General features: G+C 43.7%; 1 protein-coding gene and 1 pseudogene across 8 annotated transcripts in view; one reads left to right on the top strand and one right to left on the bottom strand.

The window, feature by feature from the left end:
* The window catches only part of LOC138754903 (chloride channel protein ClC-Kb-like), a 75,032-nt gene extending 49,741 nt beyond the window's left edge, over nucleotides 1-25,291 (top strand). For 4 of the 8 annotated variants that reach the window (XM_069919893.1, XM_069919889.1, XM_069919888.1 and 1 more), the window contains 8 exons: nucleotides 2,625-2,761; nucleotides 3,598-3,631; nucleotides 4,497-4,561; nucleotides 5,681-5,749; nucleotides 7,208-7,246; nucleotides 8,933-9,037; nucleotides 14,421-14,507; nucleotides 22,887-25,291. In XM_069919893.1, coding sequence (XP_069775994.1) covers nucleotides 2,625-2,761; nucleotides 3,598-3,631; nucleotides 4,497-4,561; nucleotides 5,681-5,749; nucleotides 7,208-7,246; nucleotides 8,933-9,037; nucleotides 14,421-14,507; nucleotides 22,887-22,997 — 647 coding nt within the window. In that variant the 3' untranslated portion in view covers nucleotides 22,998-25,291. The remainder of the gene's footprint in view (nucleotides 1-2,624; nucleotides 2,762-3,597; nucleotides 3,632-4,496; nucleotides 4,562-5,680; nucleotides 5,750-7,207; nucleotides 7,247-8,932; nucleotides 9,038-14,420; nucleotides 14,508-22,886) is intronic. The other 4 variants (XM_069919887.1, XM_069919890.1, XM_069919892.1 and 1 more) reach the window with 4 other exon arrangements.
* LOC138755998 (U6 spliceosomal RNA) lies at nucleotides 12,260-12,349 on the bottom strand (annotated as a pseudogene).
* Nucleotides 25,292-26,215: the final 924 nt, after the last annotated feature.

The raw sequence follows: 26,215 nt of genomic DNA, 5'->3' as shown, positions 1-26,215 counted from the left end.
TGAGGCGTTATCAGCCCACTGGCGGTGGTCAATGTGGCAGGCACCAAGAGATTTCTTTAGGCAGTCCTTGTACCTTTTCTTTGGTGCACCTCTGTCACGGTGGCCAGTGGAGAGCTCGCCATATAACACGATCTTGGGAAGGCGATGGTCCTCCATTCTGGAGACGTGACCCATCCATCGCAGCTGGATCTTCAGCAGCGTGGACTCGATGCTGTCGACCTCTGCCATCTCGAGTACTTCGACGTTAGGGATGTAAGCGCTCCAATGGATGTTGAGGATGGAGCGGAGACAACGCTGGTGGAAGCGTTCTAGGAGCCGTAGGTGGTGCCGGTAGAGGACCCATGATTCGGAGCCGAACAGGAGTGTGGGTATGACAACGGCTCTGTATACGCTTATCTTTGTGAGGTTTTTCAGTTGGTTGTTTTTCCAGACTCTTTTGTGTAGTCTTCCAAAGGCGCTATTTGCCTTGGCGAGTCTGTTGTCTATCTCATTGTCGATCCTTGCATCTGATGAAATGGTGCAGCCGAGATAGGTAAACTGGTTGACCGTTTTGAGTTTTGTGTGCCCGATGGAGATGTGGGGGGGCTGGTAATCATGGTGGGGAGCTGGCTGATGGAGGACCTCAGTTTTCTTCAGGCTGACTTCCAGGCCAAACATTTTGGCAGTTTCCGCAAAGCAGGACGTCAAGCGCTGAAGAGCTGGCTCTGAATGGGCAACTAAAGCGGCATCGTCTGCAAAGAGTAGTTCACGGACAAGTTTCTCTTGTGTCTTGTTGTGAGCTTGCAGGCGCCTCAGATTGAAGAGACTGCCATCTGTGCGGTACCGGATGTAAACAGCGTCTTCATTGTTGGGGTCTTTCATGGCCTGGTTCAGCATCATGCTGAAGAAGATTGAAAAGAGGGTTGGTGCGAGAACACAGGTTGGTGCGAGAACACAACTTCAGGGGTTTCTACGAGGCTCTAAAGGCTGTGTACGGCCCCTCACCCCAAGTCCAAAGCCCGCTGCGCAGCTCAGACGGCAAAGTCCTCCTCAGCGACAAGATCTCCATCCTCAACCGATGGTCAGAACACTTCCAATCTCTTTTCAGTGCCAACCGCTCAGTCCAAGATTCCGCCCTGCTCCAGCTCCCTCAACAGCCCCTAAGGCTAGAGCTGGATGAGGTTCCCACCCTGGATGAGACATATAAGGCAATCGAACAACTGAAAAGTGGCAAAGCAGCAGGTATGGATGGAATCCCCCCAGAAGTCTGGAAGGCTGGCGGCAAAACTCTGCATGCCAAACTGCATGAGTTTTTCAAGCTTTGTTGGGACCAAGGTAAACTGCCTCAGGATCTTCGTGATGCCACCATCATCACCCTGTACAAAAACAAAGGCAAGAAATCAGACTGCTCAAACTACAGGGGAATCACGTTGCTCTCCATTGCAGGCAAAATCTTCGCTAGGATTCTACTAAATAGAATAATACCTAGTGTCGCCGAGAATATTCTCCCAGAATCACAGTGCGGCTTTCGCGCAAACAGAGGAACTACTGACATGGTCTTTGCCCTCAGACAGCTCCAAGAAAAGTGCAGAGAACAAAACAAAGGACTCTACATCACCTTTGTTGACCTCACCAAAGCCTTCGACACCGTGAGCAGGAAAGGGCTTTGGCAAATACTAGAGCGCATCGGATGTCCCCCAAAGTTCCTCAACATGATTATCCAACTGCACGAAAACCAACAAGGTCGGGTCAGATACAGCAATGAGCTCTCTGAACCCTTCTCCATTAACAATGGCGTGAAGCAAGGCGACCTCTGTACCTGCAGGATGATCACCTAAGGGGCTGACTCCACCTGGCCAACTGTCAATCAGCCGACCCGAATATAGACCTGAGCCGGCCCCTCCTGAGTCAGTCACACAGGAGCCAGCAAAGCATGAACTGGTGTTCAGATTTTTATCTGAATAAAGTCTTTCAAATTTTGTGCTTGCTTGCTGCTATCTCAGTGCACCACAGAGATGTAATTTATGATTTGTACAGCACTTTGGTCAACGTGAGTTGTTTTAAATGTGCTATATAAATAAATTATGAAAGGCATAGATAAAATAGAAGTAAGTAAGTGGTTTCCACTGGTGGGGAAGACCAGAACTCGGGGACATAGGCTTAAGATTCAGGACAGTAGATTTAAAACAGAGGTGAGAAGGATCTGCTTTACCCAGAGGGCAGTGAATCTGTAGAGGTCACTGCCCATTGAGGTGACCTCAGCAAATATATTTTAGACGAAGTTGGATAAATTTTTACATAGGAGGGGAATTATGGAATATGGGGAAAAGGTAGGTAGGTGGATCATCAGATCAGGTACATGGATGGGAGAGGTATGGAGGGTGATGTCAGTGGGGCTAGGCAAAAAATTATTCGGCACAGGCTAGAAGGGCAGGAGGGGCCTGTTTCTGTGCTGTAATTTTATATGGTTCTATCTCAGTGAATAGGGGAGCAGGCACGACAGGCCAGATTCTATTTGTTATGAGAGCGAAAATTAGAATGTTTAAATGTGGGCAAAAGTAATATTAATCTTTTGTTGATAATCTCACATCTCTTAACTGGGTCAGTCAGGAACTTCGTTTCAAATGATCCTTTTGGTTTCCCAGAATCCAAGGTGCTCCTGGGGTCGATTAATCGAAAAAATCTGGCCAAGCTCCTTGCCAGGCAGCTGAACCCGGAGAGGAGACTACAATTCCGCCAGGAGCAGCAACGGCATGCCAAGGAGACTTTGGCAGAGGGTGAGGTGAGGAGAGGGGAAGGGGCATGGTGAGAGGGAGAGGAAGCAGCTTGCTCAACTCCAATGAGCAGTGCCCCATCCTTCCCGTGGGTCTATCCCATCCACATGTTGAGGGACCCTGTGGTGAGGAAGTTCAAGTTTATTATTGTCAAACAGCTGTAAAATACAACTGGATGAAACAGCGTCACTGAGTGTCCGTGGATTCGCCTCCAGTGCTCCCTCAGCCACACAGACTCCTGTTCGATCCATCAGCCTCCCTGAGCTCCAGATCCAAACCTCCAACACAATCAGGAAGCCTTCAGCCCCCCGAGGCCTTTCAGGAGCCCTTCTTGCCCTCAGCACCCTCTCGAAAACCAATCTCGGCTCCGATACCTGGTTCCCATGAGCCAGTCTCCAACTGCCTACAGCCCATAGCCTGCACCATTTGGCTGTTCCCCGGAATCTGCAATCCCTCTTGGTTTGCTACCGAGTGCAGGTGCCGCCATCTTGGGCACAGACCCCTGTTTGGAAGCTTGTAGTTTAACAACACCATCAGCTCCTCGATCAGCCGGCTTAAAGCCTGTAAGGAGCTGCCAGTATTAGGGCTGGCCTGTTGAACCCTTCAGAACAGTGCTGTGACTTCACTCTCTGCTCCCCCAGCAGCAGCACTGCCATTTTTAAAAGAACATTATCCTATGACTACATGATCTGCAGGGATCTCAGATTTATTTAATCCAATCCCTGAAACCAGTGGCCTTGCAGGGACAAATATATTACAAGCAGATCTGCAGCCTTCACACGGGAAGACGCGCCATTTAAAGAGGTGCACTGTCTAACATTTATTGGTTCATCTTTTATTTCAGGTTACTCCCGGTTCGAAATCAAATACCTCTGATGGTGAGACCAGTGTCTTTGTGTGAACCAATGTGATAAATATTTGCGTGCACGTATGACTGTCTCATGACTGCGCCTGCCTTTGTGCGTGACTGTGCCTTGCCCAAATGTTTACACTTTAGGTTCTGTGTGGCTAAATGTACTTTTCTCGTTTGTGAGTGTGTGTACCTTAAAAGCTGCTTGTTTATAGAGTGTATCGCTTTTACTGTTTACATATACATAAAGATATTGTATATTTGTGTGTTTGTGCATGTTATATAAATGGAGCATGGATATGCATATTTATGTGTGCTACTATGCATTTTATTCAAATTATTTGCATGTTTGTGCATATATTTGTGTGTTACTATACCACCTCACTGACAAAAGGCAAAGGAGGAAAAACCCAACACCCAACCCCAACCAACCAATTTTCCCCTGCAGCCGCTGCAACTGTGTCTGCCTGTCCCGCATCGGACTTGTCAGCCACAAACGAGCCTGCAGCTGACGTGGACTTTTACCCCCTCCATAAATCTTCGTCTGCGAAGCCAAGCCAAAGAAGACTATATTTATTTTTATGCACATTGAGTCTATGAAAGTGTTTTAGGTGTATATTCTAGTGTAGATTTGCATCTGTGAATGTCTTGGATGCATGCAATGTGCATGTGTGTACGCACATGGCGTGTGTATCTGTCTGTCTGTGTGGGCGTGCGCGCGTGCGTATATCTATTCAGTGTTCATTTGTATGTGTGGCATGTGTCTTTGATGTGTAAAATGGGCCTGTGTGTCTCTACATGTATGTACTTCAATGCCCAAATATTTTTTAGTGTTTTGCCATACATACTGAGAAATGATGACAAGGCCTATTCACCCTGCCTGTTATTTTCAGGTGCCCAAACTTCGGAAACCCAGCCATCTAACAGAGATGATAATAGATACTTTGAAAATGAAGAGGTACTTTTGTGACTGCCTTTCTGATGTTCTGATTATTCCCCTGCGCTCTGGCCACCACTGGCAAGGGCAATATTTATTGACCTCTCCTAAATGCCCCGTGAGAAGGTCTGGAGTGGTGAGGGGGGGGGGGGGGTGCAATGTTGTTGAGGAGTCTGATGGTGGAGGGATAGCAGCTGTTCCTGAACCTGGTGGTGCAAGTCTTATGCCCCCGGACCTCTTTCCTGATGGTAGCAGCGAGAACAGAGCTTGAGCTGGGTGAAGTGGATCCTTGATGATCGCTGCTGCTCTCCGACGGCAGCATTCCCCGCAGATGTTCTCAACGGTGGGGAGGGTTTTGCCTGTGATGTCCTCGGCTGAGTCCACTACCTTTTGCAAGGCTTTACACTCAGGGGTATTGGTGTTCCCCGTACCTGGCCGTGATGGAGCCCATCTGAACACTTACCACCATGCATCCGTAGAAATTTGCCAGGGTTTCTGATGTCATGCCAAACCCCCGCAAACTCCTGAGAAAGTAGAGGCGCCCAGCGTCTTAACCCACGCTTGATGACAGTTTGCTTGACTGTCACCCCTCCCACCCTACTTCACTTTTTACCAACAGTGAGGTGAATCACAGCAGTTGGGGCTTTCAACTCTATCTGACTGATGGCAAAGGGCCCCCTTATCCATCTTCTCTTGTGCTCCAGCAACATAAAGGCAGAGACGGAAGGGGTGAGGTTTATTTCATACAGTTGGAGAGAAAATGTTGGAATGGACTAAAATGGACAAAACAGCATAAATAAAGGGTGGCATGGACGGCATAGCAGCTAGCGCAACGCCTTAACAGCGCCAGCGATCAGAACCAGATTTGGGTTTGAATCTGGCCGTGTCTGTAAGGAGTTTGTACGTTTTCCTCGGGTCTGCGTGGGTTTTCTCCAGGAGCTCCAGTTTCCTCCCACCCTTCAAAAACATACCGGGATGTAGGTTAATGGGGTGTAAATTTGGTGGCACGGACTCATAGGACCTGTTTCTGTGCTGTATGTCTAAATTTAAAATAGAGTGGTGTTGAGGGAAGGCGAAATTAATCATAAAATCTACTTCATAGTAGTCTCTACTTTATGTTTCTGTTTCCTTCACTGACAGACCAAAATGGAGCAAGAAAGTTGGCTGAGCAAAGCAGGCGGGAAGAAGCGGTTTCGCTGTTACACTGTGGTGATTAAACATCCTGGTTCCCACAGGGAAGGAGGGTTTAGTATTGCAGCAAAGTAGTGGCATGGGTAAAGCTGCTGCCTCAGGTGCTTTCTGTGTGGAGTTCACCTTGTCACTGCGAGGGTATTCCCCGCCCCCTGCCCCCAGGGTTTCCTGTTTCCTCACTCATCCCAGAGACATGTGGGGGGCAGGGTGAGCCACTTTAAGTTTTCCCATCAGTGTGTGGGTGAGGGGTGGAATGTTGAGGGAGCTAATGGGAATTTGGGAAGAAAGGGTTACGTGGAGAATTTGCGGTGAAAGGAATTGCTCTTTGAACCAACATGCATTAAATGGGATGAAATACCACACATTATTACAACACAGAAAATAGGCCTTTCTAGTCTGTGCCAAAATATTATTCTGCCTGGTCCCACTGACCTGCATCCATTCCATATCCATCCATCCACGTACCAATCCAAATTTTTCTTGTTTTAAAATTGAGCCCGCATTCACCACTTCAGCTCATTCCATACCCCACCACCTTCTGTGTGAAGAAATTTCTTCTAATGTTCCCCCTAAACTTCTCCCCTTTTGCCCTCCTATGTTGTAAGATGGTTGGAAATGTGACCGAGATGGGGATTATGAGGCAGAGCACACATTGTTATTGATAGAGAGAGTGGCTGGAGAGAGAAGCGGGCATCTTCACTACCTGCTGCAGTCTGGACATTGGCTTGGTATGCAGTACAAGAGTTACAGTGGGGCTCAGCAGGAACCAATCAAAGGAGGGGTGGTGCAGCCATGTGCACTGGCGTCACTAGGGGGATGCGGACTGCCGTCAGTTACCACCAGACTGCCTATAAAACTTTTGTGCAGTGATTCAGCAGAAATGTATTTTTTTTAAATAAAAATATCCCTGCAGTTCATTCTAACCACAAAAACGTCTTTCATCAGCCCAGCTTACATGTATCAATACACCTACGAGGCTAAAACTCCATGCTCATTTACTTTTTGTACCTTCTAATGCACTCCAGGTCAGAGCTGTCGTTATGACCCAATGACAACGAGGCATCGAATCACGTGGTTGCATCCGCAAGCGCCCATCAGCAAATGCTGTTGTTTTTGTTGCTGCCAGTGGCTGCTTTTGTCAAATCTTCTGGTGTTTTAACTACAATATTGTGGTCATTAGTATTTGTGATTTATGAGTTACATTAGTACAAAAAATATTACTAAATTCTGTATGGTCTGGTACGGGAGGAGGTCCATGGGCCGGAGGTTGGTGACACCATGAGTTAGCACAACAGGTGACACTAACCCTAGTGATGCCCCAGGCCACGTAAATTAGCAGTGGAAGGCATTGGGCTTTTGGTGTGGTAGGATCAATCATCCCACCAGCCACATAACCCAAGGCAGGTAGTGTACTGGAGAAGCATGACCCATTGCCTCGTCCCAGTGAACAACTCTTGGCTTTGACTTGTATTCCAGGACGGAGAGGAAGTCGTTGACACGATGACAACGAGTGAGGTAATGGCGCTCACCCCCCTGATCCTTTGCCGGCTCTTGAACTATCCTGGGACCGCACCGTGGTGGAGTCGCAATTGGTGGAGGGCTGTTTCCCCTAAATTTTGCATTCAGCAAGATTCCACAATCATCAAGAGTTCTGGCCTTTTCATACAGAGGCATGAATTTGAAATCCTGTCATGGAAACTGGGGATTGTAAATTTAATTAAACAAGTTATGGAGCTAATTTCAATCACAATGATCCCTAAACGACTGGATTTAATTTTCATTTTGATTTAGACATACAGCACGTAAACAAGCCCTTTCTGCCCATGAGCCTCTGCCAACCAATTACACCAAGTTGACCTACAATCCCCATACGTTTTAGAGTGTGGGAAGAAACCAGAGCACCCCAGAGGAAACCCACACAGACTCAGGGAGAACATACAAATTCCTTACAGACAGCGCCAGATTCAAACGCAGGTTGCTGGTGCTGTAATGGCATTGTGCTCGCTGCTACGCTCACCCTGTTGCCCATTCCCCCGATTTTGTGGTTGATCAACAAAAACCTGGCTGCTTCACGAATAACCTTCAGGAAAGGAAATTTGCCATTCTGATAGTCACAGAAGCCATCGCCTCATCAACTATCCATTTAGAACAACCTCCAGTTTATTCTTCCCCTCCCATCAGGTTCCATCCCAACTTTCAAAGTCCTCTCGGTGTATAGAGCATTCATATTTTCTTCCTGTGACTGTGTGGGTTCCCCAATCCCACCCCCTCACCCCCACCTCATGTTCCTTTTTCCTCCCACATCCCAAGGACATGTTGGTCGGTAGGGTTCTTTAAAATTTAGACATACAGTACTGCAACAGGCCCTTCGGGCCTATAAGGCCCTGCTGCCCAATCACACCCAAATAACCCCCCTACATTGTTGGAGGATGGGATGAAACTGGAACACCACAAAGACATGAACATACGAACTCCTTATAGACAGAGCTGGATTTGAACCCAGGTCACTGGTGCTGTGATAGCATTAGCCTCTGTAAATTACCCGCTAGTGTGTTGGTGAGGGTAGATTCTGGGGAAATTGTGCGAGTTGTAGGGAGAATGGGTTACAGGGAAATTTATTGCGGATTGGGATTGTCTCTCCCCCGGAAGTGTGTGATGGGACAGTATAGAGAGAGCTTCTTTCTATATCTAGCCCTCATCCCTGACCTGGAAGAGTATGATGGGTCAGTGCAGAGAGAGTTTCATTCTGTATCTTACCCACATCCCTGCCCTGGGAGTGGGTGATGAGACAGCATAGAAGGAGCTTCACTCTGTACCTAACCCATGCTATCCCTGCCCTAGGAATGTAGAGTTGTAGAGGGAGTTTCACTCTATCCAACCCATGACCCTGCCCTGGGAGTGTATGTGGGTCAATGTAGAGGGAACTTCACTCTATATCTAACCCTCATTGTCCCTGCCCTGGGACTATGTGATGGGACAGTGTAGGGGGAGCTTCACTCTGTATTTAACCCATGTGACAGGACTGCTTTGTGTTGTTTAACCCTTGTCTGCTAGAAATATAAGCTGTAGTTCTTCATCACTGATGGATTTTAATCATTGCCCTGTGACTGTACTGCATTATGCATTAGGTCAATTCATTCAAGCACAGATTCAAAGCTGGGACCCCTACCCACACAACTGCTTCTCTGTGTTCTATTGCAGGTGGAGGAGTGGGAATACCATCAGTTTCAGGAAGTCCTTCGATTGGACGAGTGTGTCATTGATCCTGCCCCCTTTAGGCTTGTCAAGAAGGAAACACTCCATGAGGTAAAGGCTCTATAAATTTCTGGTGAGGCCACACTTGGAATATTGTGTTCAGTTCTGGCCACCTCATTACATGTAACCTCTGCAGAGTGTGTCAAAAGAACCAAAGACGTTGATCCAAACAAAGACTTTTATTAACTAAAAGACTGTTACACCAACCCCAGGGGCTGTACTGGTCAGGGGGCCTGACCATCCGGCGTGACTGCCGTGGTGCCAGGATTGGGGTCGCCGGAGTCGTGTCACCAGCAGGCCTGTAGGGGGCGGCCACTACCTCGGCTCAATTCCCCAACGGCATTATCGACAGTCTGGCCTGAGCTGGTGGAGTGGTGCTGGTCCCTCTGTTCAAGCACATGACCTGGGGTAGAAGGAATCGGGGGAAGTTGGGTTAAAGGCACTGCTGCGCCTGATCCAGCTTGGGCTAGGTCCCTTACCGAGACTGTGTCCTCCCACCTGTCCGGGTACTTAACATAGGTATAATGTGGGTTCCCATGGAGCAGTCACTCGGTCAACCAAGGGGTTGTTCTTTGAGTACCGGATGTGGCGTCATAAGAGGACCGGACCGGGAACCGTGAGCCACTCCGGTATGGTCGTTCCCGATTCAGATTTCCTTGGGAAAGAGAACATCCTTTCATGGGGGGTGGCATTGGTCACGGTGCATAGGAGGGAGCGGATGGAGTGTAGAGCACTAGTGAGCACGTCCTGCCAGCAAGAGGGGAGACCTTTGGACCGGAGGGCAAGCGTAACCTCTTTCCAGACGGTGGCATTCTCTCTTTCGACTTGCCCATTACTACATGGGTTATAGCTGGTGATCCTGCTTGAAGCAATACCATGCTCCAAAAGTTACTGCCGCAGCTCTGCGCTCATAAACTAGGACCCCCTGTCACTGTGGATGTTATTGGGGTACCCGAAGATGGCGAAGATGCTGTGCAGGGCCTCTATGACTGAGGAGGCAGTCATGTCCGTGCAGGGCACAGCGAACGGGAAGCAGGAGTACTCGTTGATGGCCGTAAGGATGTAAGTGTTACGATTGGTTGACGGTAGGGTCTCCTTGAAGTCTACGCTGAGACGCTCAAAGGAGCGGGTGGCTTTGATGACGTGGGTGTTCTCCGGACAGAAGAAGTGGGGCTTGCACTCAGTGCACACCGGGCAGGCTCAGGTCATGGAGCGAATCTCCTCGACTGCGTAGGGCAGATTGCAAGCTTTGACAAAATGAGCGAACCTAGTGACCCCTGGATGACGGAGCTCCTCGTGGAGTCTCTGCAGCCTGTCCAGTTGTATGTTGGCACGTCCCCCTGGAGAGCGCATCTGGCAGATTGTTGAGTTTACCAGACCTATACAGTATGTCATAATTAAAGGTGGAGAGCTCAATTCTGCACCTGGCGATTTTGTCATTCTTGATCTTACCTCGCTGGGTATTGCTAAACATGAAGGAGACCACGCGTTGGTCGGTCAGCAATGTAAAGCACCTGCCAGTGAATTAGTGTCTCCAATGACGTATTGCTTCGACTATGGCCTGGGCCTCCTTCTCGACAGAGGAGTGTCGACTTTCAGGACCCTGGAGGGTTCTGGAGAAGAAGGCTACCGGCCGGATGGCCTGGTTCAAAGTGGCTGCCAGTGCAAAGTCGGACACCACTCTCAACTTGGAACAGAATGGACTCGTCGAGGCATTCCAGCCATAGCATACGCTCATCCCTTCAAAACATTTTAGTTAATAAAATTGTAGAACGCGTCGAAAGAACCAAAGACTTGTTGATCCAAACCAAGGCTTTTATTAACTAAAAGACTGGAACATATCACAAGTAGGTCGACCAGTCCAGAATTACCTGGTCTGGCTAGGAGCAATCCTTTAAGACCTGCCAGTAGGTGTGGCTACGCCCTCAGTCAATCACAGTTATCCTACACTACAATCTGTACATATACACATTGGTGATAGAATCTGTACTATCACAACCTCATTGTGGAAGCTATGGAGAGGGTGCAGAGTAGATTTGCCAGGGCGATGCCTGGGTTGGAAAATAAGTCTTATGAAGCAAGATTAGCAGACCTCAGGCTTGGAGTAATACCATGGTAGGAATAGCAACCACCAGAGGACATGTGTACAAAATGAAGGGATGGAAGTTCAGGGGAGACATCAGAGGAAACGCTTTTTTACACAGAGGGTTGTGGGGGCCTGGAATGCATTGCCATGGGTGGTAGTGGAGGCTGAAACATTGGGGGCATTTAAGACTCTTGTGAAGGTATATGAATGAAAGAAAAATAGAGGGTTATAAGGTAGGTATATACGGGTCAACACAATATCATGGGCCGAAGGGACTGTACTGCGCTGGAGTGTTCTTTGTTCTAGTCTCTCGGGACCTACACGTCATTTTGTTTTAATAACACCCCGAAATGCTGGAAGAACTCAGCTGGTCTTGCAGCGACCATAGGAGACAAAGATATAATACCGACATTTCGGGCCCCAGCCCTTCTTCAAGGAATAAGTGAAAAAACAGGAAATCTCAGATTCCAGACAGTGCTGGCTCGGGGAGGAGTCCAGACCAACAAAAGGCATTAACTGGATATGATAAGGGGTGAGGTGAGAATTGATTTTGCATATGCAAAAGGAGTCAGGGAAAAGAAAGAGAGAAAGAGCTGGGAGAAGTTGGTGGTGGGGGTTAATGAAAGCCAGAGAAGTTGATATCAATGCAATCCAGTTGGAGGGTGCCGGCTGGAAAACGAAGTGTTGTTCCTCCAAATCATTTTGTTTTTCCAGCTTACCCAGTGATATAAATATCCCACAAAGGGGAAAACACCCCCTGCCCCATCGATCCTGACCTCTGGTGCCATCTATATGGAGTTTGCATATTTTCCTTGTGACATGGAATTCCCCTGGGTGCTCGGGTTTTCACCCATGTCCCAGAGACATGCAGTTTGGTTCATAGGTGAGCGGTAAAATCTGAGGGAGTCGGTGGGAATGTGGGGAGGATTTCACACTGCTGGGAATGACAAGAACGCTTACATCCTTCTCTGCACATCCTTAGCAAATCTGCATTCAGTAAGGAGGTGGGCAATATCTCCACCCCACCGCAGACATCTCGGGGGCAATGTGCGTTGTGGGTGATGTTCTGGTCGTACTGGGAGGGCATGACCGAGAGGGCTCCTCTTCCCACCAGCCAGGCCAAGTGCTGGTGCTCGTTCGTGATCACCGGCGATGGGGCATTCCACCAGATGGCCTAGATGGTCTGCAAAAATATGGAATGCTTCACGAATTTGCGTGTCATCCCTGCTAATCTTCTCCATATCATTCCAACTTTAGTAAATGTTCATCACACACACACACATTTATATTGATCCCTCTTTACCCTCATCTCATTTTCCTCAACCCCCACCCCAACCCACTAGAGCCTACCACTCATCCACACTCTTTTTTGTTTTGTAATTTTTTGTTTTGTAATTTTTTGTTTATTGCACTGTGAACCATATCAATAGCAATATATACATATGTTCATCATTAAAATATACAGTGACATTTCATTTTCTTTTTTCTCCCCTTTCCTCCCACCCTCCCCATAACTTAAAATAAGAATCAAAAACAAAAACAAACAATAAAAACACACAAAAAAGAAAAGTAGAAAAAAAATGTTGTGTCGTCCATATTTCCATATTTGTCTTATCACTTTAAGAGATGGGGGTCCGAAGTTGACGGTTTCTAACATATCCTATGTATGGTTCCAAAATTTGTTCAAACAAAGTATACTTGTCTTTTAGATTGTAGGTAATTTTATCTAATGGAATACACTCGTTCATTTCTATATACTATTGTTGTATTTTTAAGCTTGCCTCCATTTTCCAACTTATCATAATACACTTTTTTGCTGCTGCCCGCGCTGTCATAATAAATCTTTTTTTGGGTTCTGTCTAATTTTTGGCCTAGTTTTTTGTCTTTTATGTTATTTAACAGAAAAATTTCTGGATCTTTTGGTATGTTATTTTTTGTAATTTTGTTTAATATTAAACTTAAATCCTCCCAGAAAGTTTTCAGCTTTGAACATGTCCAAATTGCATGTAATATTGTTCCAGTCTCTTGTTTACAGTAGAAGCAACTACCTAATATTGTTGGGTCCCACTCTTATAACCTCTGAGGTGTAACACATAGTCTATGTAGCCCACTCACCCTCACTCTTAAGAGCAATTTAAATAATGCTAATTAATCTGCCAACCTGCACATCTTTGGGATGTGGGAGGAAACTTGGGCCCACAGGGTCACCTGCAAACTCCACACAGACAGCCCCCAAGACCAGGTTCAAACCTAGATCATTAGAACCGGTTAAAGAGGTAAGGAAGGTCTTGAAGGTGGGAAGAGACATTTACAAAGTGAATTCTAGAGCTTGGGATCCAGATGGAGGTATGGTCACCAAAAGTGTAGTGATAAAACAGAAGGATTTAAAGGGGCCGAATCTAGAGAAGGGAAGTAAAACACGAAAGTCTGTAGACACTGTGGTTGAAGTAAAAACACGATGCTGGAGAAACTCAGCAGGTCAAACAGTGTCAGCAAAAATAAATAACCAATGTTTTGGGCTTGAACCCGTTATCAAAGTATGAGTAAAATGCGGACAGGCACTTAAATAAAATAGTGGGGGGGGGGGGAGGAGCACGGTGGATAAGGGAGGGAGGCCACACCAGCGAGCAGGGGGAGGGGGGATGGCTCTGTGAATGGAGAGGGAAGGAGGTGGAGAGCTGGAGGAAAGGAAACAGAGGGATGGGGGAGGGAGGGAGAACGGGGGGGGTGGGCTAGCAGAGACTGGAGAAGTCGATGTTAATGTTATCCGGCTGGAGAGTGCCAAGACAGAAAATTAGGTAGAGGAGGGACATTTTAAATTTAAATTTGAATTTTAAATTTAGTCATACAGCATGGTAACAAGCCCTTTTGGCCCACGAGCCCATGCCAATAATTATATCCAAATGACCTACAACCCCCGCTACGTTTTGAAGGATGGGAGGAAACCGAAGCCCCGGGAAAACCTATGCAGACACAAGGATAAAGTACAAACTCCTTACAGACAGCGCCAGATTCAAAGCCCAGTCCCGATCGCTGACCACTACGCTAATCCTACCACCCTGGGGTGGCTAAACGAAAGGGATGTTAAATACGTGATTAGGAGACTGGAGGAAATTGCAAAGATGGGGAGGGTTTGAAAGCAAGGATGTCAATTTTTAAATGGTTAACTGGGAGCAAGTAGAGCTCAGTGGAGTAAAGGGAACTTGAGTGCAAGAGAGAAGCTAAGGTTTATGCTGCAGATATAAAGGGAAGCATCTACGCAGAGAGTGATGGAGAAACAACGAAAGATACTGCTGCACAACTCACAGATTTAAAATAATGAAAATAAATCCCCTCCTTTAATTCCAGTGCTATGACCTCTTCAACCTCCTCGGCCTCAGGATTGCTTACGTCACTTCCACTGGGAGACTCGTTGGCGTGGTGGCACTGAAAGAGGTATTGATGGGGAAATGGGGCACCTCTCCATGATGTTGTCAGGGCTTTAAATCGGAAGGGTGAAAAGAAATTATCCATGGATTAATAAAATTAGAAGCATTTGTTCTCTCCGGTCTACTCCGTCAGACTATAGAGGTATTCTAACCTTAACCCCGCATTCCTGTCGAACCCCAGTATCCTTAAATGAAATAATGGTTTTTTTTTTTAAATTTTTTATTTTTCACACCATAAATCACAATAGCCATGATATACACTTTTTCTTTTCCACACATTTACAATGACTTTTTCTCCCTCCCCCCTCCCTCCTCCCAAGCCACCCCCCCATCCCCCCCCCCCCCCTCATCCATTTTAGTTATACAATCTAGGTTGCATTAATTCAGTTAGACAATGTTGTCATTCAACAAAAATACACCAGAAATTCTACTGAGTCCATTCTTTTCTTTTCTTCTCCTTCCATCAACTTAGGTAATGTTTGTTCCCGGTAGGTTTTCGCTATTGTATTTAATGTAAGGCTCCCATACTTGTTCGAATATTTCAATATTATTTCTTAAACTATATGTTATTTTTTCTAATGGAATACATTTATTCATTTCTATATACCATTGTTGTATTTTCAAATTATCTTCCAATTTCCAGGTTGACATAATACATTTTTTTGCTACGGCTAGGGCTATCTTAACAAATCTTTTTTGTGCATCCTCCAAGTCAATTCCAAATTCTTTATTTTTTATGTTACTTAGGAGAAAGATCTCTGGATTCTTTGGTATATTGTTTTCTGTTATTTTATTTAATATCTGATTGAGATCATCCCAAAATTTTTCTACTCTCTCACATGTCCAGATTGCATGAATTGTTGTTCCCCTTTCTTTTTTACATCGAAAACATCTATCAGATACTGTTGGGTCCCATTTATTTAACTTTTGCGGTGTAATGTATAGTCTGTGTAACCAATTATATTGTATCATACGCAGCCTCGTATTTATTGTATTTCTCATCGTTCCAGAGCATAACTTCTCCCATGTTTCCTTTTTTATCTTTATATTTAAATCTTGTTCCCATTTTTGTTTAGTTTTACCATTTGTTTCCTCATTTTCCTTTTCTTGCAGTTTAATATACATATTTTTTATAAATCTTTTGATTAACATTGTATCTGTAATCACATATTCAAGGTTACTTCCCTCTGGTAAACTCAAGTTGCTTCCTAATTTATCTTTCAAGTAGGATCTCAGTTGGTAATATGCCAGTGCTGTATCTCCCGTTATATTGTACTTATCTCTCATTTGTTCAAAGGATAAGAATCTACTTCCTGAAAAACAATTTTCTATTCTTTTAATCCCTTTTTTTTCCCATTTTCTAAAGGCAAGGTTGTCTATTGTAAAAGGGAGTAGCTTATTTTGCGTCAATATTAGTTTTGGTATTTGGTAATTTATTTTATTTCTTTCTACATGAATCTTCTTCCATATATTGAGGAGATGGTGTAATACTGGAGAAGTTCTATGTTGTACCAATTTTTCGTCCCATTTATATAATATGTGTTCAGGTATCTTTTCCCCTATTTTATCTAATTCTAGTCTCGTCCAGTCTGGTTTTTCCCTTGTTTGATAAAAATCTGATAGGTACCTTAATTGTGCGGCTCTATAATAATTTTTGAAGTTTGGCAATTGTAAGCCTCCTTGTTTATACCATTCTGTTAATTTGTCTAGTGCTATCCTCGGTTTCCCCCCTCTCCATAAAAATCTCCTTATTATTTTCTTTAACTCTTTGAAGAATTTTTCTGTCAGTTGTATTGGCAATGCCTGAAATAAGTATAGTATCCTTGGAAAAATGTTCATTTTAATACAGTTTATCCTTCCTATCAGTGTTAGTGGTAGCTCTTTCCAATGCTCTAAATCGTCCTGTAATTTTTTCATTAGTGGATTGTAATTGAGTTTATATAATTGGCCTAGATTTTTGTTTATTTGCACACCTAGGTATCTTATTGCCTGCGTTTGCCATCTGAATGGGGATTCCTCCTTAAATTTTGAGAAATCCGCGTTATTCATAGGCATTGCTTCACTTTTATTTACGTTTATCTTGTATCCCGACACTTCTCCATATTCCTTCAATTTCTTATATAGTTCTTTTATTGATAGTTCTGGTTCTGTTAAGTACACTATCACATCATCCGCAAACAGACTGATTTTATATTCCCTGTCTTTTATTTTTATTCCTTTTATATTATTATCTCTTCTTATCGATTCTGCTAGTGGTTCTATAGCTAGCGCAAACAATAATGGTGATAGTGGGCATCCCTGCCGCGTTGACCTGCTTAAGTTAAATTGCTTTGATACATGTCCATTTACTGTCACTTTCGCTAACGGTCCCTTATATAATGCTTTAATCCAATTAATATACTTCTCCGGTAAACTGAATTTTTGCAATACTTTGAACAAGTAATTCCATTCTACTCTGTCGAAGGCCTTCTCTGCGTCTAAAGCAACTGCTACTGCCGGTGCTTTATTTCCTTCTACTGCATGAATTAAGTTAATAAATTTACAAATATTGCCTGTTGTGCGTCTTTTTTTGATAAATCCAGTTTGGTCTAAATTTACCATTTTCGGTACCTGTTCTGCTAATCTGTTCGCTAGTAGTTTAGCTATTATCTTATAATCTGTGTTTAGCAGAGATATTGGTCTATATGACGCTGGTGAGAGTGGATCTTTCCCTTGTTTTAGTATCACTGTAATTATTGCTGTTTTACATGAATCTGGTAAGTTTTGTGTCTCATCAATCTGGTTGATTACATCCAGGAGGGGCGGTATTATTAGGTCTTTAAATGTTTTGTAGAATTCTATTGGGAGTCCATCCTCTCCTGGTGTCTTATTATTTGGTAAATTTTTTATTATCTCTTGTATTTCTACTGTTCCAAATGGTTCTGTTAATTTATTTTGTTCCTCTATTTGTAGTTTTGGTAGTTCAATTTTAGTCAAAAATTCATCTATTTTCCCTTCTTTCCCTTCGTTTTCGGTTCGGTATAATTGTTCATAGAATTCTCTGAAGTTTTCCTTAATTTCTTTTGGATTATATGTAATTTGTTTGTCTTTTTTCCTTGTTGCCAATACCATTTTCTTAGTTTGCTCTGTCTTAAGCTGCCATGCTAGGATTTTGTGTGTTTTTTCCCCTAGTTCATAATATTTCTGTTTTGTCTTCATTATATTCTTCTCCACCTTATATGTTTGTAATGTTTCATATTTTATTTTTTTATCCGCCAATTCTCTTCTTTTGGTTGTATCTTCCTTTATTGCTAATTTTTTTTCTATGTTTATTATTTCCCTTTCCAACTGCTCTGTTTCCTGATTATAGTCCTTCTTCATCTTGGTTGCATAACTTATTATTTGCCCTCTAATGAATGCTTTCATTGCGTCCCATAGTATAAACTTATCTTCCACTGATTCCGTATTTACTTCAAAGTACATTTTTAATTGTTTTTCAATAAATTCTCTAAAATCCTGTCTTTTAAGTAGCATGGGGTTTAATCTCCATCTATACATTCTTGGAGGGATGTCTTCTAGCTCTATTGCCAATAACAGGGGTGAGTGGTCCGATAATAGTCTAGCTTTATATTCCGTTTTCCTAACTCTCCCTTGTATGTGGGCTGATATCAGGAATAGGTCTATCCTTGAGTATGTTTTATGTCTAGTCGAGTAGTATGAGTATTCCTTTTCTTTTGGGTTTTGTTTCCTCCATATGTCCACAAGTTTCATTTCTTGCATTGATTTAATTATAAATTTGGTTACTTTGTTCTTCCTGTTAATTTTTTTCCCGTTTTATCCATATTTGGATCCAAATTCAGATTGAAATCCCCTCCTATTAGTATGTTCCCTTGCGTATTAGCTACCTTCAAAAAGATATCTTGCATAAACTTTTGATCTTCTTCGTTAGGTGAATATATATTAAGTAGATTCCAAAGCTCTGAATATATCTGACATTTTATCATAACATATCTCCCTGCTGGATCTATTATTTCCTCTTCTATTTTAAATGGCACATTTTTGCTAATTAATATAGCCACTCCTCTTGCTTTTGAATTATACGATGCTGCTGTTACATGTCCTACCCAATCTCTCTTTAATTTCTTGTGCTCCAATTCAGTTAAGTGTGTTTCTTGGACAAATGCTATATCTATTTTTTCCTTTTTCAGTAAATTTAGTAGTTTCTTCCTTTTAATTTGGTTATGTATTCCATTAATATTTAGAGTCATATAGTTCAGCGTAGCCATTTTATATTTTGTTTATCTTCTCTTTCCGTTTTTCCATCATTACCTTTCCTCCTTTTCCATTTCTGTTTTCTTATTTTCAACTCTTTACCAGACAACATTCCTACAACATCCAACATTTTCCTTATTCTCCTATTTCTATCTTCTTTATCCCCAATCTCCCCTTCCCCTCCTGAGTTGCCCTTTATCCCTTGTCGGACAACCACATCTCCCCTCTCCATTTGGATTTGCGAATCCACTCGCAAGCGTCAACTGATTTTGCAGTGACCGCTCTTTTCCCCCACCCAGCCCCCCCCAGAAAAGATTTCGCTTTTTATATGTCACAAAGGTCACTCTTTTAGTTCCCTCCTTATTCTCTCTATTCCATTACCTTCCCTTATTAATTCTTGTCTATACTCTCTATGTTTTCCTCTAATTACAGATACTTTCACATATGCCCATTGTCTCTATTCACTCTTATACCTCTTTACCCGCATACATATCAATCGTGGTCATTTTTACCCTCCTTACCCGTCTTCATCCCTCAGTCTATTTTTGTCTTTACCCACATACATATCAATCGTGATAATTTTTGCTCTCATTACCCGTCTTCATCCCTCAGTCTATTTTTGTAATTGTTCTGCAAATTTTCGTGCTTCTTCTGGATCCGAGAATAGTCTGTTTTGTTGTCCTGGAATAAATATTTTCAATACCGCAGGATGCTTCAGTGTAAATTTATATCCTTTCTTCCATAAAATCGCTTTTGCTGCATTGAACTCTTTTCTCTTCTTTAGGAGTTCAAAGCTTATATCTGGATAAATGAAGATTTTTTGCCCTTTATACTCCAGTGGTTTGTTGCCCTCTCTTACTTTTTCCATTGTCTTCTCCAGTACCTTTTCTCTTGTAGTATATCTTAGGAATTTTACTACAATAGATCTTGGTTTTTGTTGTGGTTGTGGTTTAGGGGCCAATGCTCTATGTGCCCTTTCTATTTCCATTTCTTGCTGTAGTTCTGGACATCCTAGGGCCTTAGGGATCCATTCTTTTATAAACTCCCTCATATTCTTGCCTTCTACATCTTCCTTAAGGCCCACTATCTTTATGTTATTTCTTCTGTTATAATTTTCCATTATATCTATTTTTTGGGCTAGTAATTCTTGTGTCTCTTTAGTTTTTTTATTAGATTCCTCCAATTTCTTTTTTAAGTCTTCTACCTCCATTTCTGCTGCTATTGCCCGTTCTTCCATCTTGTCCATTTTTTTCCCCATTTCTGTTAAGGTCATATCCATTTTATTTATTTTCTTTTCTGTGTTGTTTATTCTTCTTCTTAAATCATTGAATTCCTGTGTTTGCCATTCTTTAAATGACTCCATGTATCCTCTAACAAGAGCAAGTACCTCCTTTACCTTGCCTTTCTTTTCTTCTTCTATTTCCCTGTACTCTTCCTCTTCTTCTTCTTCTTCCTCTAGGTTGACCATCTGTTGTTTCTTTGCTGCCCTTTCCTCCTCTTCTTTCTTGTTTCCATTGTCTTCTGTGGTCTCTTCTTGCTGCAGGTGTTCTGCAGCTGTCGTTGCCGGCTGTGGAGATCGACTCCCCAGCTGGTCCCCCCTCCCGTCGGTGTGTTTTTTTTCATGCGCATCGCGCATGCGCGAGGAGTCGCGCATGCGCGGTTGCGCACTTTTACTCGGCTCTGTGAGCCATTGTTGTAGTTCTCTTTCTACCGACCTGAGGTAGCGGGGTCTTCTCTCCACAGCAGGCCTCTTCGGACAGGTAAGGCCTTCACCTTTTTCCTCCGTTGTCTTCTCTTCCTCTCTTCTTTCCGTTGATTTTGATTTTTCTCCTTTTGTCTCCATCTTCTTTCCACCTTTATACTCACTTTTCTTTAACTTGTATTTCTGTGCCTTTGTATTTTCTCTTGTTTTTCCCGACTTTTCTGGAGAGGGCTGGAGTTCCCCGTCCGGCCACTACTCCATCACGTGACTCCTCCAAATAATGGTTTGTTGTCATATACATAAGTTCTATGTAGATGGCCAGTGCCTTTTCCCCAGGGTGGGAGTAGCAAACATCAGAGAACATCTGTACAAAGTGGTGGGAGGGAAGTTTCGGGGGACGTCAGGGGTACGCTTTTTTTTTTTTTTTTTTTTTTTTTTTTTACACAGAGTGTTGTGGGGGCCTTGTCGGAGATGGTGGTGGAGGCTGAAACATTAGGGCCATTTAAGAGACTCTTAAACAGGCACATAGATGAAAGGAAAACAGAGGGTTACGAGGTAGGACATTTTAAGCTTTTTTGATAGGAATATATAGGTCAGCACAATGTCGAGGGCCAAAGGGCCTGTAAACTGTGCTGTAATGTTCTATGTTCTTTGGACTGAAAATCTTACTTGCTGCAGTTCCCCAGGTACATAAAACACATGACAATAATATAAAAATAAATAAAGATTACACTGGACAATGAAGATTTTGCTTCCTGAACACTTTAGGGTGTATTTTATGGATTTTGGGCTGCAGAACATGAAAATCACATTATAATTTTATTATCACATACTGTTTTTTAGATATAACCTATTTTTGTGATCTCCTCTCATATTTTAAGTTTACTTCAAGCATACAAAACCATGAAGGGCAATATGTTATTGAAAATTCTGCATTCGCACACGGACGCCTTCCCGGCTGATCTTGGTGCAGTCAGTGATGAACACGGTGAAAGGTTTCACCAGGACATTGTGACCATGGGAAAGTGGTATCAGGGCAACTGAAATACATCAATACCGGCCGACTATTGTTGGACACTGACCCAAGAGGCATCAGATGCTGAGTACAAATGAAAATCAGTGGCAAAACATTTTTAGGTCAGTTGAACTAACACAAAGTGTCACATCATTATGTGATTAAACATGCTAAATTCTATAAAGGTTAATTTAATATTTCTCCAACTTCCTACATGATACAGAAAATCTGAAATTATCTTTGTGTTTAGCTTGAAGTTGTCAATCATAACCCCCAATTTCTTTTTAAGGAAGCAAACCTTTGGAAAAAAATTGTTGTCCAGTGTGATAAGGTAGAGAGAAAAAAAAACAATAAATATTCCGGGTTGGAATATTTTACCCCCTTGCTCATCAAGATTCTACCTTTGCCTTTAAAGTATTCATAGATTCTCCTTCCCTTTATGGGTTCCAAAGACTTTTCTCTGTTTTAAGTGGATGACAGTCTTATTTTTAACCTCTAGTTTTAGATTCTTCTACAAGAAGAAACTCCTCTTCACATATGCCCAATCCATATCCCTTGAGTTTCACTCAGGTCACCTCTCACTCTTCTACTCTCCAATAGAGATGTCTAACTTGCAACCCAGAGGGAATCCATTCAGCCTTTCAGGTCCATGATACTGCCTAAAGAGCAATCACTTTTACGTTGCATCCCCCCTCTTTTTTTCCCTCCCTGAATCCCTGCAACTTATTTTCAATTTCTTATCCATGCCATGTTATAGTAGCCAACTAAATTATTGTAAAACTTTGCAAAGGAATCACAGCATCAAGTTCAATGAGTTGGGTGGGACACTGGAGTATTTTTCTGGTGGGCAATCAGTAGGCCTTCAACTGTTCACAATATATCGCATATATTCGTGTAATCATCAAATTTTTTGGACCAATTTCTTTTTTTCATTTTTTTTTTCATAACTTTATTTATTCGTTCAAAGTTATTACATACAATAAGAAAAATACATATTATGAACGATAAAAATATGTCTTTATATATAAAAAAAAGAAAAGAAAAAAGAACCCTCCCCTCCCGGGGTGGAAGAGGATATAGTGGTAGAGGCTCCAGACTGATATGCCTCTTGATAGAGGGATATCTATCAAGTTGAAACAGCAGTTTTAGTTTGCAAGTCACCAACAAGTTTGATTTGGACATGTTTGGCACAGACACATGGACCATAGGCCTCTTCCAGTGCTGTCCAGTTGGGGTGAATGGGTAGTTGACGTTGGGTGCAGAAGGCCAAAGGGACTGTTTCCTTGCTGCATTGCCTCGATGAATTTCAATGATCAGCTTTGCTGGTGAAGCAGATCCCTAAAGGCTGAATGGCCACCTGCTGCTCCTAATTTCTGATTCTATTCCACGCTGTCATTCTCTTCCTGGTTCCTCTGCAGCTGAAGGCAGCGGTTGAAAGATGCGTGAAGGGGATGCCGGCCAGTGAGAGCCTGTCCAATGAGGGGGGGCCGCCCCAGAAGGTCACCCTGATCCAGAATGAGAACGCCTGAGACAACTGAGAGCTGAAGGGCTTCGGCGATTCACAGACCCCAGGAAAACCCACCCTTGCACCTCCACTGGCCTGCAGGCTGCGGTGGATTTGTCAGCTGGTTTCAAGTAGCTTCAATCCCTCTCTTGCTTCAGCCTGAAGACACACACCTTTCCGTACAGCGCAAAGCAAAATAGAACATTTACAGCCCAGAAACAGGCCCCTGTACCTGTACATGTACCTGTCCAAATTCTTCTCAAATGTTCCAGACTCCCACCAATCTGTGTATGAAGTAGTTCCTCCTCATGATTCCCCTTAAACCTTTCCCCTTTTACCGTTAACCCATGTCCTCTGGTTTGTATCTCACCTACCCTCAGTGGTAAAAGCCAACTTACATTTACTCTGTCTCCCCCTCATAATTTTAAATACCTCGATCAAATCTCCCCTCTTTCTTCTCTGCTCCACTAAAGGGCTGTTGCTCCTGCAGGAAGTTTAGCATAGCAAGATCCCACTCACAGGCAGTGAGTCACAGATCCAATATGCACAGAACAGGCCAGTCATCCCATCTAAGCCCAGATCAGGTCAGATACAATGTCATGAAATAAAACCGAAATGTAATATTACACAAAGTTGCCTTTTGTATGCCATGAGGCAGACAAAGATTTCACCATTAGCATTGACCGGTGCCCCTGACACTCAGAGAAAGAGAAGCAAAAGAAAGCTCTCCCAGAGTTACTGAGCATCCGTGGATTCATCTCCAGCGCTTCTGCAGCCTCTGTGGGTTCCTTGCCCACAGACTCACTGTCTGCACGTGTCCTTCAGTCGCAAAGCAAGCCCCTCGCTGCTCTGCCCCCATGGGCACCGTCCTTAGAATCGTCTCCTCTGTGGGAGGTATTCTCCCCATTACTGCTCCCCTGCACCAGCCCGCTGCTTCCTCAGAGTCTGCAACCCCTCGTGGCCACTGCCAAATGCAGGCTCAGACCCCGCAGTTGCAGAACTTTATATAAAACTCCGTTGGCTCTTTTAACAGACTGTTTAAAGCCTGTACAGAGCCATTGGCAGTGGATTGGGCGGTACGACCCGGTGTGAGAGCACTGTATCTCTGCTCCTTGCTCTCCCTGGGTCTGCAGCAGCAGCAGTGCTGCCATTACGGCAGCATTTATCTGTCCAAACATTGCAATTACACTCACTTTGATAGCTTCCTCTGGCAGATATGCACCACCCTCTGAGTGGAAATGTTGCACCTGAGTTCCCTCTCCAATCCCTCTGCTTTTCCATCGCTGACTTGATTTGGCGTTCCTCTTTCATGATTAGCTGCTGAATTTTTAATGCTCATCTCAAGGCTTTCAAAAACATCGGAGCAGAAATAGCCCATCGAGTCTGCCCCACCATTCAATGAGTTGATCCATTCTCCCACTAAGCCCCACTCCCCATAACCTTTGATGCCCTGGCTAATCAAGAATCTTGCCTTAAATACACCCACTGACCTGGTGTCCACAACTGCCTGTGGCAACAAATTCCAAAGATTTACCACCCTCTGGCTGAAGAAATTCCTCCACATCTCTGTTCTACTTGCACCACCAGGTTCAGGAATAGCTGCCGCCCACTCCACTAATCAGGGACTCGTTGAGTTTTTTGTCCCACTCAAATGTCATCTGGAAAATGGGACCTACAATAATGTGCTACTGCCATAGAGTCATACAGCAGGGAAGAGGTCCACAGGAAATATGATGCCAATTTAAACTCATCTCATCTGCCTGCATATCCCTCCATTCCAGCATCCTATGTCCCTGTTTAAATGCCTCTTTAACATCACTAACAAATCTGCTCCGCCACCTACCTTCCCAACCCCGGCAAAGTCTTCCCACCATCTACCACTCTGTGAATTTTTTTTTTAATTGCTTCACGTGCCCCTTTGAGACTTTCTTCCTCTCATCTTAAAGAGGAATGACTTAAAGGGGCCAGCACAGTTACCGTAGCAGTTCACACAACCCAGTTACAGTGATGGGTTCAAATCCAGCACTCTGTGAGGAGTTTGCATGTTCACCTCTTGTCTGCGTGATTTTCCTCCAGGGGCTCCGGTTTCCTCCCACCGTTCAATTGGTGCGGGGGGGGTTGTAGGTCATTTGGATATTTGGGTGGCATGGGGTCGTGCACCTGAAAAGCCTGTTACCGTGCTGAATGTCTAAATTTATAATAAATTAAAATGTAAAAAAATTAAAGGAAGACATACTTGCAAATTACACAGAAATAATCATCTTCTATCATTTTAACCACTTGTACAAAATCTAGATGTTAATAAAATATTTGAAAATATACTGTCTTATAAGTGTGATGGGTGTTTTTGTTTAATTGTTGATTAAAAAATAATTACTTGAAAAGCAAGAGGGTGAAAGGTTACTGAGGTTGGGGTTACACTTCAGCTGCTATTTTACAGAGGGGTGCAACAGGATGTACACCAGATCATCAGAGATGTCCTCCTTCTTCAAACAACGTGGCTTTCCCTCTACCACCATCAACTCGGCTCTCACCCACATATCCTCCATTACCCACACATGTACCCTGGCCCCCTTGCACAAGGACAAGATTCCCCTTGTCCTCACCTTCAAAAATCATCTCCTCTGCACCCTCTCTTGCATTCTAGATAATGGGGACTTTATTGTAAATTTCACAGTCAATTGAATATTTTTGGAGGATAATCAAGGCACAAGTTAGGACTGTGATGGAACACTCTCCGCTTGTCTGGATGAGTGCAGTTCCAATAAATCAGTTCTGGTCACCTCATTATAGGAAGGATGTGGAAGCTATGGAGAGGGTGCAGAGGAGATTTACCAGGATGTTGCCTGGATTGCAGAATCAGTCTTATGAAGCAAGGTTAGCAGAGCTAGAACTTTTTGGAGTGAAGAAGGATGAGAGGAGACGTAATAGAGGTCTACAAGATTCTGAGAGGCAGAGATAAAGTGGACAGCCAGTACCTTTTTCCCCAGGGTGTGAGTAGCAAACAGCAGAGGACGTCAGTACAAAGTAAAGGGAGGGAGATTTAGGGGAGACGTCAGGCGTACATTTTTTTTTTTTTTTTACACAGAGAATTGTGGGTGTCTGGAATTCATCGCCAGGGATAATGGTGAAAGCTGAAACAGTGGGGGCATTTAAGAGGCTTTTAGACACATAGTGGAAGTAGGGAGGGTTTTGGATTTTTTGCTAGGTATAAATGGATCAGTACAATGTGTGGGCTGAAGG

Source organism: Narcine bancroftii, chromosome 2 (assembly GCF_036971445.1).
Source record: "Narcine bancroftii isolate sNarBan1 chromosome 2, sNarBan1.hap1, whole genome shotgun sequence".
Taxonomy (NCBI): domain Eukaryota; kingdom Metazoa; phylum Chordata; class Chondrichthyes; order Torpediniformes; family Narcinidae; genus Narcine; species Narcine bancroftii.
The sequence above is the reverse complement of the archived record's forward strand: the minus strand, read 5'-3'. Positions and strand labels throughout refer to the sequence as shown.